The sequence below is a fragment of the Semicossyphus pulcher genome, unplaced genomic scaffold, assembly GCF_022749685.1.
Source record: "Semicossyphus pulcher isolate SPU_LCO1_2020_fin unplaced genomic scaffold, fSemPul1.0.p SCAF_18, whole genome shotgun sequence".
In the NCBI taxonomy this organism is placed as follows: domain Eukaryota; kingdom Metazoa; phylum Chordata; class Actinopteri; order Labriformes; family Labridae; genus Semicossyphus; species Semicossyphus pulcher.
Genome location: NW_027211691.1, coordinates 14,011,502 through 14,030,534, shown reverse-complemented (window position 1 = coordinate 14,030,534; position 19,033 = coordinate 14,011,502). Strand labels below are relative to the sequence as shown.

The 19,033-nt window shown below is 41.4% G+C and overlaps 1 protein-coding gene across 1 annotated transcript; it reads right to left on the bottom strand.

Moving 5' to 3' along the window:
* Positions 1 to 855: 855 nt before the first annotated feature.
* Positions 856 to 17,367, bottom strand: slc22a17 (solute carrier family 22 member 17). Its single transcript, XM_069666950.1, has 10 exons — positions 16,899 to 17,367; positions 15,470 to 16,018; positions 10,673 to 10,776; positions 8,693 to 8,847; positions 7,551 to 7,716; positions 6,622 to 6,746; positions 4,916 to 5,021; positions 4,502 to 4,725; positions 3,716 to 3,827; positions 856 to 3,044 (listed from the first exon to the last, which is right to left on the bottom strand). Exons 2-10 carry the CDS (start codon positions 15,941 to 15,943, stop codon positions 2,768 to 2,770), a joined length of 1,743 nt encoding a protein of 580 aa, XP_069523051.1. The 5' UTR covers positions 15,944 to 16,018; positions 16,899 to 17,367; the 3' UTR covers positions 856 to 2,767.
* Positions 17,368 to 19,033: the final 1,666 nt, after the last annotated feature.

Below are 19,033 nucleotides of genomic sequence, written 5' to 3'. Positions count from 1 at the left end.
TTATTTGTGCAAATATCAAACAATAACTATGCTTTTGTGTGCAGCTTACTGTAGTAACTGATAGACCAAGAAGTATGTGCTCTGTTTGTTTGTTTTTAGCGTAGCTTGTTAGCATACTAATTATCGAGCTAATGAATTAGCCTTGGTCCTACACTGTATACCTGTTGACGACTTAGCATTTGCTTACCCCTTGCAACCATTCAGCTCCTTCCTCTTGTCCAAATAGGGTTCTGGAAATAGGAAAACGCGTCGCTTCTTTGCGCAAAAGTTGCCACAGACATCCAGTCCATCCATAATAATACTATATACTGCAAATGCGAAGGCTTTCATCAGTGGGCCACAGGCTCAATCACCATTGTGTTACCCCATTTGGGTAAAATGACTTAACAGACATTTATTTACATGAAAACCTTCGAGATTATCACTTTATCGTTTGCAATTCTGCAACATGAACAGAAACTATTTAAACATGATATCACAACTAAACATTAAACACACTCATGCCTGTGTTTTGTCTTTGTCTGTTTTTACATTCTAGAAGTGAAAATAAGATTACATTTCAGTCTTTGAGACAGTTAGAGTGGCAGATCAACTTGATGTACCGACCGCACATTCAAGAGTGATTCTCACCACACGTATCGAGCGTATTGTAGCTGGTAACATACTTAACGGTGACAATGAGATGTTACCCGACCCGTAATTTTTACTGCCATTGTCTCCTTCCTTTTGTCCTTGAGGACAAAGAGAACATGTGACATTCACACTCAGTGCCTTTGTCTGATTTGGGTGGATAGCTCACACACACACACACACACACACACACAAGCACAACAAAAAATGCCCATATCTTGTTGTTTAACCAGTTTTATTTTACATTAAATCAGGCTATAGAGTTAACTGCATTACACTCATCACTTAACAGATCATCAGTGTTGTCAGAGATAATACTACTGTAGTCAACTTAATCATAGTCATAATAATCAGTGTAAGTGCAAAATACAGAGGAAATTAAAAACTACCAGGCTGATGGAGGAAGGTTCCACCAGCAAAGGTAAGTGTCCATCATTTTTTTTTAAAGTCTCCTCAGTACCAGAGTCCAAATTAAATACTCCTGCTTCCTCTTTATATCACGCACCCATGAAAACATGAGAAAAAGAATTACCCAAGCACTCTGACATACCCTGGGAATTTTCTTGAAGTATTATAATCAACATGCTTTAGTAATTCTCTATCAAGATTAACTTGTGCCACACGCAACCTGGAATCAGCCAACACATTCAAAATAAAGAAGCTCTAAAGAAAATTAGAACCTGTGTGCGCGGTGGAGGAGTCAGGGGTTAATTTGGAGCTCTGGGGCCCTCTTCAGCTCCCTCTCAAACTTCATGGAGCGTAGTCATCATCGGGCCCTTTTCCAGCATCAATACACATTCAGGCAAAATAACAGATGACCTTTTTCAAAACCTGCACATTTAATACCTGACAAAAAATATATGTGCCTGGTTATACAACTTCTACTGTAGTTTGTTCGTACCCGTCTATTCTCTTACAGCTGAGACTGGTCATCTAGAGAGGTATTGAGTAACTATTAGCTTTCTGAGGAAATACAGAAAAAACAAGCCCTTCAGTGCTTCCATACATGCAGATAGGAATGTCGTGACAGTGAACACTTTCACTGTTATTTGATCAGAGACATCATCAAATGGAAAGTTTGTTCCATGCTGCCTCATCTAAACCCAATTGAACAATATTTACCCTAATATATGAAAATGCCAAGCCTCTGGATAATTTACTTTGTCTGCTTAATAACAACATAAATAAAACATAAATAGGTCTGGCTCCAGGCCAGATTCAGTTCCTGGATTTACAGAGCTTGAACACTTTTCTATTTGAAGGCCTGTTTTTGTTTTGTGTTTAGCCTCTGATCACAATATTGATATATAATAGTTAATTTTCAGTAAAAAAAAAAAAAAAAAAGGGTAATTTGTAGATTTAGGTCATATTAACCGCCATCGTCTTCAAAAACAAAAGATACAAAGTGCTCCGCACCACTTCTCCACTGCATAGCATACTGTACTGTACAGTCTCCAGCCACAGGGTCTGCTTCAGCAAAACTCAGATGCCCCAAAAAGTTAAAGAAACTAAGTCTAGAGTATGTACAAGGCATTTAACACCAGTAACTCCTACAGTCTACAACACGTCAGAGAACTGTTGTACATCCCTTTTTGCAGTGCCAGATGGGAGAGACGGGAGCACTTATTGTTGCAACATGTTCTATGCATGTTTTATGACAAACTGTAGGAGTAATTGCTACTACTCTCAGGTTCATGCCTGGTCTGGAGTGTCGGTGTTCCCTCTCTGACAGACACACAGGAGGACCGCGTGCAGCAGTGTATGCTGGTGTGTCACATAGTGCAGCACTGCCTACTGTGTTGTAAGGAGGAGAGGGTATGGAAAATGACGACTTCCCTTTATGTTTGCATGAACATTGTGTGTCATACCTACACACATCTAAATAGCTGGAAATAGAGTGATGAAGAAGAATGACAGCTCAACCCAACCGCCTGCGTTTGGAATGACAAGAAGATGATATGTTAGGAAGCTTAGTGTGTGATCACGTTCATCAGGTGAACTCCGTTCTCTCCACTAAGTCTCTATATTGCTCTATATTGTCTTTCTCCTCCCCTGCATGAACATGATCGATGTAAATGTTCTGCCTACAAAGTGAGTGATTAGAGCACAGTCCATCCAGCTCTCCATCCACGGTCTCTTAGGTCTCTGGGTTGGGCGTGGCCAGAAGTGGCACATTGTCCCTCCTCCTCCTGCCCAGCGGGGGGCGTCTGTACTGCTCTCCGTCCGCCAGTGTCTGGGGCAGTGGCTTCCTCTTGCTCTCTGGCAGCAACAGTATGGATAGCACGGCCAGCAGGGCCAGAGAGGAGTAGACTACATGATGCAGGAAGTAACCATAGTGGTTCCTCAGGTCCATGAGTGGAGAGCTAAGGCGGCCCACACAGCCCAGAGCGAGCACTATGCCCACACCGCTGCCCCTGGAAACACACACAGCGTCAGACTCAATACATATATGCTCGGGTTAGATTTCAGATTCAGTCCAACTTTATAAAAAAATAAAATAAAAAAAATATTTATGAATCATAATTTGTATTTCTTTGAAAGATATATCAATATTTGAGAATTTGACAATGATTTGTGTTAAATATGAAACCAGATTAATGTAAGTTAAGCTTAGCACAAAGATCACAGGGTTAAATGGGGATTTCTGATGAACCTCTAAAGCTTTACATTATTACATTTCACATTATACCTTGTATAGAATTATAGAAGCATTGTGTACTTCTTTTTTTACCTGAGGACTAAGCTTGCTGTTTTACCCTTTCTAGACTTTTTGCTAAGCTAAACTAAACATCTGTAATTTCATATTTAGCATGCAGGCTCATCAAACTCTCGGCTTCAAAGTGTCAAAATAACAAAATATGAATTAATGATTATTAGAGAAATATAAGGTCATACACATTTCTCTTCATGAATAATATAAGTTAATGGGAATTTCCTATTTCCTCCCCCACGACTCTCTGCATTTTTCATTTCCTGTTTTATTTTGGTGGCGCTAACGGGCTCAGTAGAATTGATTTTAAGAAAAACCATGAACATTTTCTATACAGTAATACATTTTCACTGAGTTTTGCTGTATTTGTGCTACCTGATAATGGTGGGCATGATCTCTCCAGTGAAGAGGATGCAGAGGGAGGCGGTGGCCTGAGAGGAGAAGAGACCGAGCACTGAGAAAACCGTGATGGCCGTCTCACTCAGATCTAAAGGAAGGAGGAAGGACAAGCTTCAGTAATTATGGAATGCATTTCATACTTAACACACTTAATTAACCTTATTCATCTTTACCCTAACACTTTTCCAGCATTCTGTCATGACCATTAGACATAGAAAGCAGAGAATAGCCTCTCAGTGGAGGTCAGTGCTGCTGCCCCCCACTGCCTCTGATGCATGATTAAAGCACAGCACCTGACACAGTGTTGACTTTGCTGCCACTGCAGTGTCCTATATTAAATGAAAGTCATGCTCATTTTCAACCACAAGGGGGAGACTGAGACTGAGGAAACTCTGTGAAGCACGCTAGGAAAAGACAAAGGCACAAAGGACGTAATTTTCCATGAACAGAGCCGACTTGTTTGCATACATGAAACAAAAGCCCACCATGAAGTTAGTGTTTATTGGATCTAATATGACCACAAACCTGAGCTTAGCATCATGTTAACTAACTTTTAACCTCATTCCAGCCAGGATTGATAAAAGCAAGTAATTCAATCCTTAAAAAAAAAGTCTAAATGAATGGTTCTCCAACAACAGTGGGGATTTCGGTGGAGGTGAAGAGAACTCTACGTCCACCTCATAAGCAAAGACAATTACTAGCTTTCTTCTTCCGACCTTATGTTTACTTGGAGAAAACAATATCCTGCAAAAGCCCGCTTACACTCCATGAGTCCCAGGAGAATCAAAGAGGCCAGCCCCGTCATCGTCATGGAGAGAAGCAGGATGCCACGGCGACCGCACCTGTCCACAGTCGCCCAGAGCAACAGCCAGGCCCCACCCCCTGCACACACAGACAGCAGGTATGTCCAATAGAAGCTCGGGGCTGTGCCTCTGACGTCACCTCGGAAAGAGCTGTAACAGTGACTAATGCCGTGAGAGATGAACCTGATGGAGAGAGGACAGAAGGACAAAGGGTAAACAGTAATTTCTAAACAGGTTTTGAATTGAGACGTGGTTAAGAGTGGAAGAATCATAATGAAAGAGGGGACTGCAGCAATGATCAGGCCTGGATAAAGAGGGCTGATTAAAGACTGCAGTGTTGCGAACTTAATGCCAAGCGTGGGGGATGACTTACGAGGTGAAGCCCAGCACACATATGTTCTTCCAGATGTTCTTGCTGTGGAAGAGCTCAGGGAAGGACAGGTGGGGGCGTGAGGAGGGGGCCGGCTCTGAATCCAGCTCTGCAGCAAACAAGACAGAACATGCTTTCTGTTTTCAACTCAGTTCCACAACACAAGAAATGACCTCGTTTCTCTTTTAATCATAAGCAAACTGTCAATTTGTTTTATCCAAGAAGAGACCTGCACTTTTATTCATTCAAGTAAATGATATACACTTGCTAACACTTTGTTAGCCCGTAGATTTATTTAGCATTTATTACCAGTATATGGGCAATCAATAAGCACACTACAATAAGATGATTTTTTGGTTTACTACTGTATTTATCAACATCTATAACACCTCTTAAGAAGTATCCACAAATAATTATGATTGATAAATCATATACAGTAACTCTGATGGCATCTGAAATGTTTTATAAATTGTATTTATCAATAATGTTTATAAATATAGTATAAGTATTTATTGATGTATAAAAAAAATATATATTTGACAAGAGAGCAAAATCCATCCAGTGAAGAAGACAGTGAGATGCTGCTGAAAGCTTTGTGTAAGGCCCATGTTAATGATCAAGAATAAACTTGACATTTATATTGAAAAAAATTGTTATATCCTCTATGAAAACAAAAACGCATAACATAGTTTTATCACTTTGCTACTCATGAATAACATTCCTGACTTTATGGCAAAACATGACCATAAACAGGATTTTGTAAGGCTGACGTTTTTCAGAAGTTTACAGCAGAAATATGTCCTGCAGCGTTAAAACATAATTAAATACAATGAATGTTTATATGCCTGTACATATTATTGGTGTTGAGACATAAAATCCAAAACAAGATTACTCAGTGGTTCTCAAAGTGGGGTCCTGGGACTCCTGGGGGTCCGCGAACCATAGCCTGGAGGTCCGCAAAATAATTGAAATAAATTTGTAATCAATTATAAAATTGTGCTGTATTATTAAAAACTGCATGTCTACAAATGAGGACCATTTAGAACCACAGTATAAATGCTGTCAAGTTGAGTGCACAAGAATGTTGAATAAAATGATCCTTTGGTTTAAAGTTTATTAGTGCTATTAACATGATTGAAATTGAAATGTTCTGTTTATCACTATGAAACAGGTCTGCAGTGTTTAGGTTGATCAGTTTTACAATACAAATAGTCACTATGTAGGATAAGGTCATGTTGTTTCCTCTCTCTGTCTGTGGTACACGTTTTGGCAAACAAAGTGATTCGATTTTTGCTGAGGGCAAGATTTCTATGCTTATTGAGACCGCAATGCTTTACGGTAATTTCTTTCATTCTCGCAAAGAAAGGGTTTATCATCAAAATGTTTGCAAATACAGCGGGGAAATCCATGAACCCAGAAAAACAAGGTACAGCCAAGGTCAACAAATGTAACTTCCTCTCTTCCTAGAAGACATATTTAAATGTGTTGCCTAGCCCAGTGAATATCCGGCTCACTTTTTAGCTGCAAGCCACTATGCTACATTATAATATGATCTTAGCTGCGATGATGATAGGTACTCATGTTGTGAAATGCACTGCAATAAGTAACCCATTAATAATGCAGGCCTCATAAACTGAATATCCATTCAATCCACCCCGAATGCAAAAAAACACGAGCTGCATAAAAGAATCTTTAAACCCACGACGCACCTGTGAAGCTCTCATCGTCCCTCAGCTCCCTGTTGGAGTTTCTTCTCTCACTGAACGAGTTCATGTCAGCAGATCTCTCCGACAGAAGGAGCCAGCGAGGAGACTCCGGAAACACCCCTGGAATGCTGCAATAGAGCAAAGATTAGTCTGCCTCACTCTTACATATTTGCCGACCTTTATCCAACACCAACACTAACAATTGGAGATTATGTTGCTGTAAGCCAGATTTGCTCTTTCAGCATGGAAAATCAGCAACATGGGTCACAAAGTAGCAAAATTGTTTATTTCTTAATCCAGCTTTTCTTCCATTCTCATTAAATACCTCCTATCAAATGCCAGTAATATCACTTTAATCTCTGTTAATTTGCTTTTCAAACGGCTAAAGGGGCTTATCTGGTAACAGAGGTCTTAGATGGACTGCCGACCTTAAACAAAGTGGCCTTAATGCATTCTGACATGAGCTGAGAGGCTCAATGTGGCAAGGGGATTGAGATCAATACGATCCAACAAAGCTTTCAGTATGTCAGGTGGCATCAAGACATTTTATCAAGGATATGAGGGTACTTCCTTCTGTTGTTCCTGCTTCTCAGGATAATACATTGTTCAAATATGTGCTTATACATGAACAACACAAATCTAAATGTGAACGAAAACTCTGATGATGAAGTCTTAAAAAATCTAAATATCAAAAACTGAAAATATGCCTGAGGCACACCTGTGCAGTAATCATGCTGTCTAATCAGCTTGATAGGCCACACCTGTGAGAGGTTTTAGAGAGAAATAGGCCTTTTGTGTACATAGAAATCTCTTAGATCTTTGAGTTCAGCTCATGAAAAATGGGAGCAAAAACAAAAGTGTTGCGTTTATATTTTTGTTCAGTGTAATTCACACACACACACACACACACACACACACACACACAGTCATACCCGTAACTAAGAAATAGTGTTAAGGGGGCAGCGCCAGCTCCCAGCAGGCCCCTCCAGGACTGGCAGCCCAGAGCGACGGCCAGCAGCAGCAGTTCTCCAGCTACAGTCATCAGCCCGGACAGCATGGTGCCCACCAGCCTCAAAGATGGTTCACACAGCTCCAGACCTTACAGTCAAACACACACAGACATGAAAAACAACTCAATTTCTACTACAGCCAGATCTGTTGCATAACGGAGAACAAAAACATCCTCCCGATAAAAAGGAAAATAGCTGCCATCAACTATCAGATTCATATCCTGTATTTATGGATTATTATTATATAACATCAGCATGTAAGCATTAGTACAGTAAACATGCTATTAAGACATTTACATTCAGCTTAAGCATAGAAACTACTTTCTCACAGAGCTGCTAGTAATGCTGTGGACTCTTAAGTCTTGTTCAACAGATATTTGTACAATAAACAAACAATATGGGGGGAATTCACTAAAGGATAGCACAGCTTTTGCGCCCGCTTAACCTATGCAAAATGACACAAAAAGGATCCGCCTTAGTCTTGAAGCACACGCAGGGGGCTGAATGCACCCCAAAGTGCGCTGCAGAGCAAACATCGCCTCTGTGCACCGGTGCCGTTTGCGCGTATTTAAATCAAATGATCCTCGTGGCAAAAAGCATCTAATTCACAAACGCCAGCGCTAACAGCACCACATAGTCAGAGTGAAAATATTGGGAATAGTGGGAACTGCGGTGCAGTATTATATGCTGAGTTTCCACTGATCATGATGACAATTTCCCCTTTTGGGTGATCAAATATAATTGGGAGACCAATCAGTTCGGGACTGTACGAGGCTCAACCCCACCAGCATATGAGCATTATTTGTCCACATGTGTGGAGACGGTCTGGAGCCATTGTGCGGAACGGGTATTATTATATGGACGAGCTGCTGTTGCACGCTCGTTCAAAAAAATGAAGATGCGTTACAGACAGTTAAACTAATAACACCTGTCGAGTCTGGGCTTTACAATAAAGTGTTTAAAGAGCTGCCCCCTTCCCTGCTCATCATCGATGGAGGTGAGATCCGTCTGTGTGCGCTGAATGAATTCATGCTTAGTGAATGCCCCCCTACTAAAATACTCACGGGTGATGTACAGAGTGAGGTAAACTCCCGCACTAGCTGCTGCCAAACAGAAACGCATGACAATGAAGATGGAGGGGTATGGAGAGACACACACCAGCACCCCAAACACCACAGACAGGGTCAGAGAGGTCAGCAGAGTCTTGGCCCTGCCCAGCCTGAAACAGAGAAATACAGATATGAACACATCAGTGCACCTATTTTATCACACAGAAAAAAGTACTGATTGGGGCGGCTGTGGCTCAGCGGTAGAGTCGGTCGTCTCTCAATCAGAAGGTTGGTGGTTTGATCCCTGACTCCTACAGCCACATGTCAAAGTGTCCTTGGGCAAAACACTGAACCCGACATTTTTTAAAATTAAAAAGAAAGAATATGTAGAAGTTTAAATCCACATTAGAGATAGACCGATATGGTTTTTTCAGGGCCGATACCGATACCGATTATTAGTAGTCAAGGAGGCCGATAACCGATATTTGAAGCCGATATTCATTTGCAGTAAAAGTGAAAATATTGGCGTCAAAATTTTTAATAATACAAACTCCAACACTTAACTTTGTTTAAATGCCTTTAAGCATATGCATCAGAGTCAAAATAACCCAGTTTTAAATTGATCTCTTATCGGCCGTCGGATTAAAAAAATTTTAAAAATTTAAAAATTAAAAAAAAAAAAAAAAAAAAAGGCTGATGCCGAATATCGGCGCCGATAATCGGCCGGTCCGATAATCGGTCTATCCCTAATCCACATCAAGGTAAAAGCAAAAAACAAGACTAACAATGACAAATAGAAAACACAACCACACATGCTTAAATATTAAAAGACAGAGGGCTGAGAAAAGAAAATGGGACAATGGTCTACTTTGAATATTAGTTCAGATAAATGGAAGATCAATTCTAAGGACCTGCAGACCACCAGCACAAACTGATCACTGGAAGTGACGATGAGCCAATTTTCTGCTGTGTGTGGATGCGGCAGTTTCGTTTCCAATCTGCAGATAAGCACCGTTACCTCTTTGCACGTTCCCGGGTGGCAGCATTAATTCACTGATCTTAACAAACAGATGCTATGCTCAATTGGTCAGCAAATTAACGAACGCTGTTAAGCTGATTAACTTTGCATCATCTCCCTCCAAATTCCCCCCCAAAAACTACAGCTTCCCCCTGTGTTACTTTCACTCTGACAACACAGGCTGGATCCATTTTGTTAATTATCTGAGGTGCTTAGGGCGTGCCTGAGGCAGACTGCAGGAGCATGAGGTCCACAGAATTAGCAAAAAGCGTTCAGATGTAAAAAAGCTTATATTTGCTCAAACAACTTTTATAACATGTATTTATTATGTGAAGTCATTAGTTGGCGGTATATCCTTTATTAATTATTTTATATTTCTTGCATAAAATTAGAACTCAATTTGATAAAAAGCACAATGAAATAAAAATTTGGGCCCAAGACGGTAAAACCTTCCTCATGCAGCTGGTGGCCAATGACTACTGACCGATAGAGACACCACTGGCAGACTTTGTTTCCAATATTAACTTATGTGTGCGTGTGGGTGTGTGTGTGTGTGCAAGTGCGTGTGTGTGCATGTGTTCGTGTCTATGTCTTATATGTGAGGTAGTGAAACTGCAAAGTGAGACAAAAGACTGCTGAATGGGGAAGAAGGTAATTTAAAAGCACATATGTTTGCAGACACAGAGTTGTGTTTAGTACATATTGATGTGTGCGGGTGTGTGTGTGTGTGTGTGTGTGTGAAGTGGGTGCTGCATGACACATAGATTTTTTGATTGTGCTTTGGTAAAGAAAATCCCCCCAAAAAACGTTCAAACTGAACCATCTGCCGATTAACAGAACGTCTGTACTGCAGTTAATTATCTTAACCACGCTGCCCCTCTGCCAATCAACACAAGATCCTGTAAGAGACACTGGTGTGTGTTTGCGTGTGAGTATGTGTTGATGCATGCGTGAAAGTGTGTCTGAGTATGTGTTACCTGTCAGCGGCGTAGCCCAGGCTGAGACAGCCAGTCAGGACGCCCAGGATGAAACACACCTCCTCCACTGGGACCAGCCAGTACTGAGCACACACAAGATCCCACTGGACAGACACGAGAGGGAAGAAGGGACATCTGTCAGTTATTACCTATTCAGGTTAGTACAGCAATGTGAATGTTAGAAAATGGGTAGGAATCACTGCAGTGGAGCAACAAGAGACGAAATAGTGACTCTCCAAGGACATGCAACATTAAATGTATCAACTGTGAAACTAAATTGTCTTCAAGTATCTTTCTTTCAAACACCCAACTAACTTTCTTTCATAAATAATGCTCACCAAACTATTTAAACAAAGTGCCATCAAGTTACCCAAAGTCAGTATGAGCAGTTACATCACTAGCTACACATTACACACATTTGAAGGTACATTGTGATTGTGAAACATTATAAACTGTCAAAAGAAAGTGTTTCGAAGATAAGAGTCTTTTCACCCTGAATTAATAACTTAATGAGAGATTCTCAGGTAAACTGGTTAATGGTCGGCAGACTCATTAAGGAAATAGGCACACAGAGAAGAAAGCGGTGCTTAGTTTACACCTTGCTGTGAAGATGTATTTCCGACGTACATATTGACATTTGACAACTGGAAGCTCTTTGTTCAAAAAGGTGAGCTCGCACAAATATTGACAGACTTCTTCTCTGCATGTTTCAAAGCCAAGAGTCAAAATGTTTAACCCAGCTCGCTGAGCGTTCACTTTGAATGTAAGCTTGACTGACACATGAAGAAAGAAATGTACTTTTGGCAAACTAAATAAGCTCCTGTGAGGACTTTTTCATTGGTTATGAAACAGACTGAAATTAATTTTGATTACTCTATATGACCTAGAAAAGCAAACCAGACCATCAATGACAGGATTTTTTATTTCTTTATAGTGATTTTTAATGCCTGAAACCGCCGGCAGGGGGTAGGTGTCAGACGGAGCGATAAACTGCACGCTGCCTTTGTATCTTCAAATTTTTGCCCTGGAAAATTTAAACAATCTCGAAGATTTCAATTTAGTTACCATTGAACGCCACCCACTGGCAATAATTGCTAATTATGGGAGCTTTTTAGACAGTTTGCCTTCATCTGAGCGATGATTTTGTTTCTTTTTTTTTTTTTTTTTTCACTTATTTCTGAAGTCGTATCTGTGGTCATCAATCTTTTCTATGTTTGTTCAGCCATAGTAGATTACTGTTTACTTGCAGCAGAGACCGGAAAAGCAGCCGCTTAGCTCCGCCTACCCTCTCTGGCAGACCAACCACTGCTGGGTGATGGAAAACGCAACACTAACTGGGTGCCGCTTGTGTTTTTTTCCGCGAATGTCGCCACTGACACCTAGTCTGTAATAATACAATAATCTGCAAATGCAGGGGGCCATAGACTCAATCACCATTATGGCGATAGATTCAGCGATAGACAGCGACTTAATATTTACGTGAAAATCTTCAAGATTAAACCTTTAAAGTGAGTGATACATATGACGGTTCAAGAAGGCAGGATCAGTTTTTCTGTTTAAAAACAACACTTTAGCATGTTCAGGACAAAATCAACAACGAGATAAGAGGTACGGCTTCGTCCACAGGGGGCGCCAAAATCAACACAAAGCAAAAGTTTCTCACGGCAGCTTTAAGTCAGTAATTAATTTTTTTGATGTATTTACAATGCGTGTAAGAATGGATTCAAACTGCAGTGCAAATACAAAAAAAAAAGACTGTTGGATGAAGTAAGACATCTAACTTCTGCTCATATTAATAAATATTGATGTGTCCCAGGTGTAACCAGGCCTGGATTACTAAGGGAGATCACAGGCTCAGAGAATGACGCAGTATAAACAGATCCATTAGACTCAGAATACCAACACAGGATGATGTAAGCGTATATATTACTGCTCATGTGGTCATGACAGTAGAAATAAAAGTAGTAAATAGAAATAACTGTACTTTTACTGCATTTGATTGTCATAATATTTACGGCTTTAATGGCTTTACATAATAGTGCATCCATATGTCAGCACATCTGTTTAAAAAAAAATACATATCTGCTCTTAGATGTGAGTTTTAATCACATTTAGCTGACCCACTGATTTGCATTAACAGCTGAGCCCTGCTAATGTTGCTGTCTGCTGGCCACTGAGAGCAAAATGATTTTAATGATGAAGAGAGGGAGAGGCCGAGCAGAGGGCCGCTGATAAAAAAAAAAAGGCCTTGCATAATTGGAGCCTGTGCACAGAAACATAAAAGCCTGTCACGGAATATCAGCTGTCCTATCGCTGAGGCACAGAGCCGTGACAGTGCACACCAGCCGGGTAAAGGGCAGCATAGCAACCCATAGTGCTCATGCGGGTGGAATGCGTCGGACAACAGAAGGAGGGAAAACGCACACAAACAAGATCATAAACTGCCCAGACCGGTTTTAGGAATGAGGCTCAGGCAACAACCAGGTATGTTCTGTCGGAACTGAAACCTGCAACCATTCCCTCCTTTCCCTCCTACCCAAAGAGCCCAATACATCGAGATACATCAAAACTTTATAGCTACTCCTGCGCTAATGCTATGACAACAATTTTGGAGGGTTGACTTATTTCTATAATCACGTTGCCTAACAATAATGCCAGCAGGAAGTAACAGTACTTGTCTGCGCATTAGCTCTCAAATTAACAGCACATGAGTGTTGGAGTGGAGTTTGCTTCTAGTGAAGGGACGCAGTATTTATTGATCGGTGGCAGAGAGGAAGCTGATCAGAGGCCGTGTGCTTCCTGCTCACCAGACTGCCAGCTCAGCAAAGCAAAGCAGAACTGGAGGAACACATCATCGTTAAAGCGAGGAGTACTTCTTGAGTTAAACCCGACTGAAGAGCCTTAATCTTTCAGTCGGCTGTGTCATTCTTGGTATGCAAATTTGATTGTAGTGTTGTCTGAAGTAAACTGTAGTCATGATGCTCATAGTATGTCGATAAAAATGCAATTCCTGCTGAATGAATCCCTTGGCAGAGTTTATGTATCATCAGCTTTCTGCAGTGATTTGGGTGGATTACCGGCGAACTGCCCTAATACCACTGGACTAGAGGGCTGGGTGTGGCTGCCACATCAATAGGCATAGAAATGAAAACACACACACACGGGCCTCAGAGCAACTAGCCTGAGTGGAAGACTGCTGAGCAGCCGGCTAAGCTAAGACATTATCAAGGGGAAGCTTGCTTTACTCTAAAGCTCTGAGAGGAAATAAATATATTTTCTCATCATCCTCAACACTGTCAAAAGTCAAAATGTCAAGCCCGCTATAAGCAGTGTGCAAGTAACACATTCATACACTAACATAGCTGAAAGGTTAGAGAGGCAAAGTTGTGCCAGGAGGTTCAAAAGAAAATTAAGCTTTGCTAACACTTATTGTGTTACCCATCAGCAATTCATTTAAATGAGCCTTCTCAATGAACTTCTCAGGTAATGCTACAGCATATATATGAATATACATATATTAGTAGTAGTATATTTTAGTAAGCTGTCACTGTTTCTATCTCAGTGATAATATGGCTGTGAGGAAGCATTCTCCTTCCTAAGTGAGGTTTTTAAGGATACTTTGACCTTTGACATTTCCAACACGCCTCAGAAATCTCTGTAATGTCGTTGTCACGGCCCGTTCAGGACAACGCAGCGACCTACACATTTCTGAGTGGCTCACAGAACGTTATCCAGCCTTCGTTCACAACCCCTCTGCTCATTGTCGGATGGAAGTCTAGCAAACACCTTCAAAGAGTTTTAAAAGCATCAAATTGATGCAGCGGATATTGTGATATTATGGCTTTTTTTCTGGTCGTGTACATTATGCACATACAACTGCCACTTTGGTCAAAGATTCCTGTGTGTTATGTGAAGTAGCCTCTGGCCTCCAGCTGAAAGCGGAGATGAGCAGGAGTCGACAGAGGTCTGGTAACAGCCAGCTGCCATCACAGCCCTTCTCCTAACGTCGAGGGAAACAAAGGTCTGACCATGCTCAGGCTATGGAGTGCTACTAGAGCTTGAGCTCGAGTCTAAATAATATGTTTAAATGATAAACAGCTTCATCAGAAGAAGAAGTAAGCGAACTTTTTAGTTGTTCAATGTAACCATGTGTTAATCTAGCAGTGTTGTGTATAACAGCAGACTGCTTTGAGATTATTTTCTGACATCAGTCGTTGAATGTCTCAGATGCAAAAACTACGCACATTCACTACCTACGTCAAACAGGAAGTTAGTGTGTTTAAATGGTATCAGGTATCTCCCAGAGAGATTTAAGTTTTGCCAACAAGGAAGAGTTTTCACAACAACTTGTACTTACTGCAGTGCCATAACAAAGTCAATGAAATGTTATAGTGGATTAGAAAACCAGCCAGATCCAAGGCTCTACAAGTGGATCTTGTACTAAATGCATGGAAATGATGCAAGGGTTTAATGCTAGTCTAACATAAAAGCTGTTTAAAGTGAATCAGATGAACAATGAATAAAGCTGAAGCTGCTCAGTAACCACCAGAATTCTTTCTGTCCAAATTAATCGGTACAAATATGTGCATCTGTATTCAAGTTTAGCAGAGCGTTGCAAAAAGGGAGGCTGCATGCTCAGCAAGATCCTCCTGTGGAAGATACAGGGTAAAAAAAGAAACCAGTTTTCAGCATATTAAGACCCTAAATCCACACGTAAACAAAAGAGGTAGCCCTTCCCACGAAAGCTAAAACAATGAACACAGCTAGGACCATCATTAGAGAGCCCAGGAGCTTTACCTCTGTAACAATGTTGTTCCTCAGGCCTTCCGTGACGTTGTAGTCCCAGCCAGCCTGGCAGTCCACCACCGCCGACTGGCTGCCGTTGACATACTGCTTACACTGGGACAGGCCCCCGCTGTCCCCTGGCCTCTCCCCCTTCTCCCAGGGCAGGGAGGCATTGAACACCTCGGGCGACGGCGAAGGTCCTGGCAGGTGGCAGTGGTGGGGCGAGGAGAGGGTGATAAGGGGGTCGGAAGACAGCAGGAAGGCCAGGAAGAGGTTGGGCAGGATGGAGAGAGCTATCAGCACCCTCTGCTTCTTCCTGCCCAGAGCCAGCACCATCACTTCCCCCGTGGGAGGCAACGAGGGTGGGGCGGGCAGGGAGGATGAGGAGGGTGCTGGAGATGAGGGCACCGGAGAGGAGGGGAGGGATGGTGGGGGAGCAGGGCACGGAGAAGGGGAGACCAGAGGGGGAGAGTCTGGGGAAGTCATCTTCTGGGATGTTGAAGATAGAGGTAGGGGAGGTGATGGTTGGTCCCGAAGCAGAAGGAAGGAGACGCTTAAGAACTGTGTGAAAGAACAGAAGTAAACAGCATTACATTATATATATAATGTGTAATTATAATATAAGGACAAATAAAGGAGTGGCAGGAGTTTGGTACAATGGCATAATAGAATAAAGATTTACAAAAATGTTGATATAGATCTTTACTTCATTATGGCATCTTGTGACCTGCTCATGTGTGCTAAACATATGCACCAGGTGCAGTCGCTTTGTTGTTATTCCCTGCTGGACCATATGTTGCAGAAAGTTTGAATAGTGTGCACTGATATATGCTGTATATATACAACACTTGCTAATCCATCTGTTGTTGTTTGCTTTACAGGGTTTGCAATGCCGAAAAAAAACTAACTTAACCACAAGATGAAACCCCCCCAACAGAAGGGTACTTACAACCTGACATGTACAAGTAAAATAATTCGTGTTTTCAGGGAAGAGTGTGCCCTTCCTTCCCTCTCTGCATTACAGGCTACTCTCTGTGTGTTCCCAGTTGAGGGCTGGAATGTGGACAGCCTGTGCTTTCCTCAGCAGCCTCCTCTGTCGGTGCACATGGTGCTCCCCTAGCAGCCAGTGTCGCTGTGTTTTCCTAACACAGGGCCAGGAAGTCTCGCAAAAAATAGGAATCCCACAGGGTTACATAACAGCTTTTACACGAAGGGGAGAAGGACGTGGAGGGAATGTAACACACAGGGTCGGGCTGGCCTCTGTTGAAGTGTTAACCATTACAAAAGCCTAACAGCAGTGTGAGGAGAATAAAAATACGTTGGGGGGGTAAAGCAGCTGGGCCAGAGACTGACGAGACTCTCCCACCTGCCCCGGCAGAGTGTCCAAGCACACAGCTGCTGTGCTGCCATGCTTCAAAACCATACGTATACTGTTACTTACCCTTTCAAAATGTTTTAAAATGTGAGCCAAATTCCTACTGTCCGTTGTTTCCTCCAAACATCAAAAACATTGCTGGGTGAAGGGGGAGACCGAGTACAGAGAGTAGTTTCACCGCAGTCACCGTATCTCCTCTGCGCCTCGCAGCCAGTCGGCTTTGTCAGTTACATGGAAAGACATTTCCGTCCCGGAGAAGTGGTGTAGCCTCAGATAAACACCAGTGCTGCCTTTGACACAAGCAAGGACACCGGACTCCAGTTAGTCCCGAGCACAGCTAACCCTCCGCCACTGGAAATGAGATGATGCCCGCCGGGGATGCTAGACTCCTCTCCTACCGTCGCTGCTTATTATCGTGATCGTTTAGTCCGAGTTTCTGCCTGCCGACATTACATGAAATAATTAAATAAGGCATTATTGTGTCCGACATCATCTTAAAGGGAAACGCGTCGTCAGTCAGCCGGCCATGGACAAAGAGCGGGTGTGAAGCTGCATTGGGAGAAGCCTGTTTGAAGGGGCGAGAAGCTCCGCCGGCGGCGGAACACTTCGACAAAAGTCGGCAAAAATCGTTAAAAGCGACGTCCCCTCTTCTCACTGCTGTCAAAGATTGTGTATAATAATGTGATATATCACTCAACAATAAATTCATTCCTCCACTATTGATTTTATTATAGGCTAAAAATCTCGCTGTTTAATCAAAACACTACAATGTAATAAACCTTCCTCTGCTATATTACAGACTTTAGTGATACTTGTGATGCAGATTTAATTATTGTGGGTTTTCTTATTGTATATATATATTAAGAAAGACCCCGGGTGGTTGGCATGCTTTGCCTCTTCTTTATTTCTCTGGCATAAGTTATTTTTGAACAGTCCAACCAGTAGTAAATAAAGTTCAAAAGGTAATCATGTTTTGAAATACACAGATGCATTGTAAAATAAAGTGATTTGAGATTTAAGTCATGATGTGCATTTGTTATGTGCTTGGTTGGCACAATGTCAACAAATGTGTTTACTAAAACTGCAACAGAAAAAACAATATTCAAACATTTAATTCATGCAAGAACCTGTTAACATAAACTTTTGATAGAAAAGAATATCTGCCAACATGTTTAAGAATTTCATCAGTGAAAATATCTTATACATTTTGCCATTTCCCATTCCAACTATAAATACTACACTAAGAATATAAACATTGTTTTAAGACAACAAGAAGTTAGTATAAATGTATATATGACGAGGAAAGTAAAATATGCACAGAAACAGAAACTATGTGAGGTAATAGTTTTCTTCAGACTTATCTTGCTACAGTTAAAAATCTAAATTATACACCTGTCTAATATAAATCAAACATTGCAATGACATTTGGACAGCAGAAGAAGTACACACAATCAGCGGTAGAGTGAGACATCTCATCTTTATTCATCATCTCTACAGAAGGCCTAAATGTGGTTCTCTGCCGCATGGTGGAGCCATAAATCACAGACCACCACTGTAGACAGGTCTACTAAACTGTTCCTTTATGATCTAGCCTGATCCAGATCAAGATACCAATACTTACTTAATCATATGAGAATTACATAAAAATGTTATTTATCCAGATTACACTCTTAACATACTGTAGCTAAATCAAGCAGTATTGTGGATACCATGCCATTGTCTCTGAAGGCAAGAAATCAAAGATCCATACCCTATAATTATTACATTCATAAACCTTGCTAGGACCCTCCACACAATCTCTGACCTGTAGATGTTGGACTCTGTCCTCCTTTTACAAAAGCCTTCACTACTCCTGATCAAAACACATATCTTCACCATGTTTTGGGGCGGGAACATTTTTTTTATGGATGCAAAACCAGAAACCTGAAGAGGCTATGGGCACCATCTTTTTATCGTGGAATTCTACTGGTAACCTGGAAAGAAAATGTAGATTAAACACTGATGTTAAAACTGTTCCTCAGCAAGTTCAAAATACACCTCATTTTGACATAGACAAAGGCCGTTGGTTAAGTTTGGTAATGACTGCTCAGCTACACTTGATGGCACTCACACAGTTTGGTCCTCTGATCATACAGTAGTCAGAAATGGAATGCCCCGCATTTACAGGACAACACAGACATAGCTGTAAGACATTTGAATGT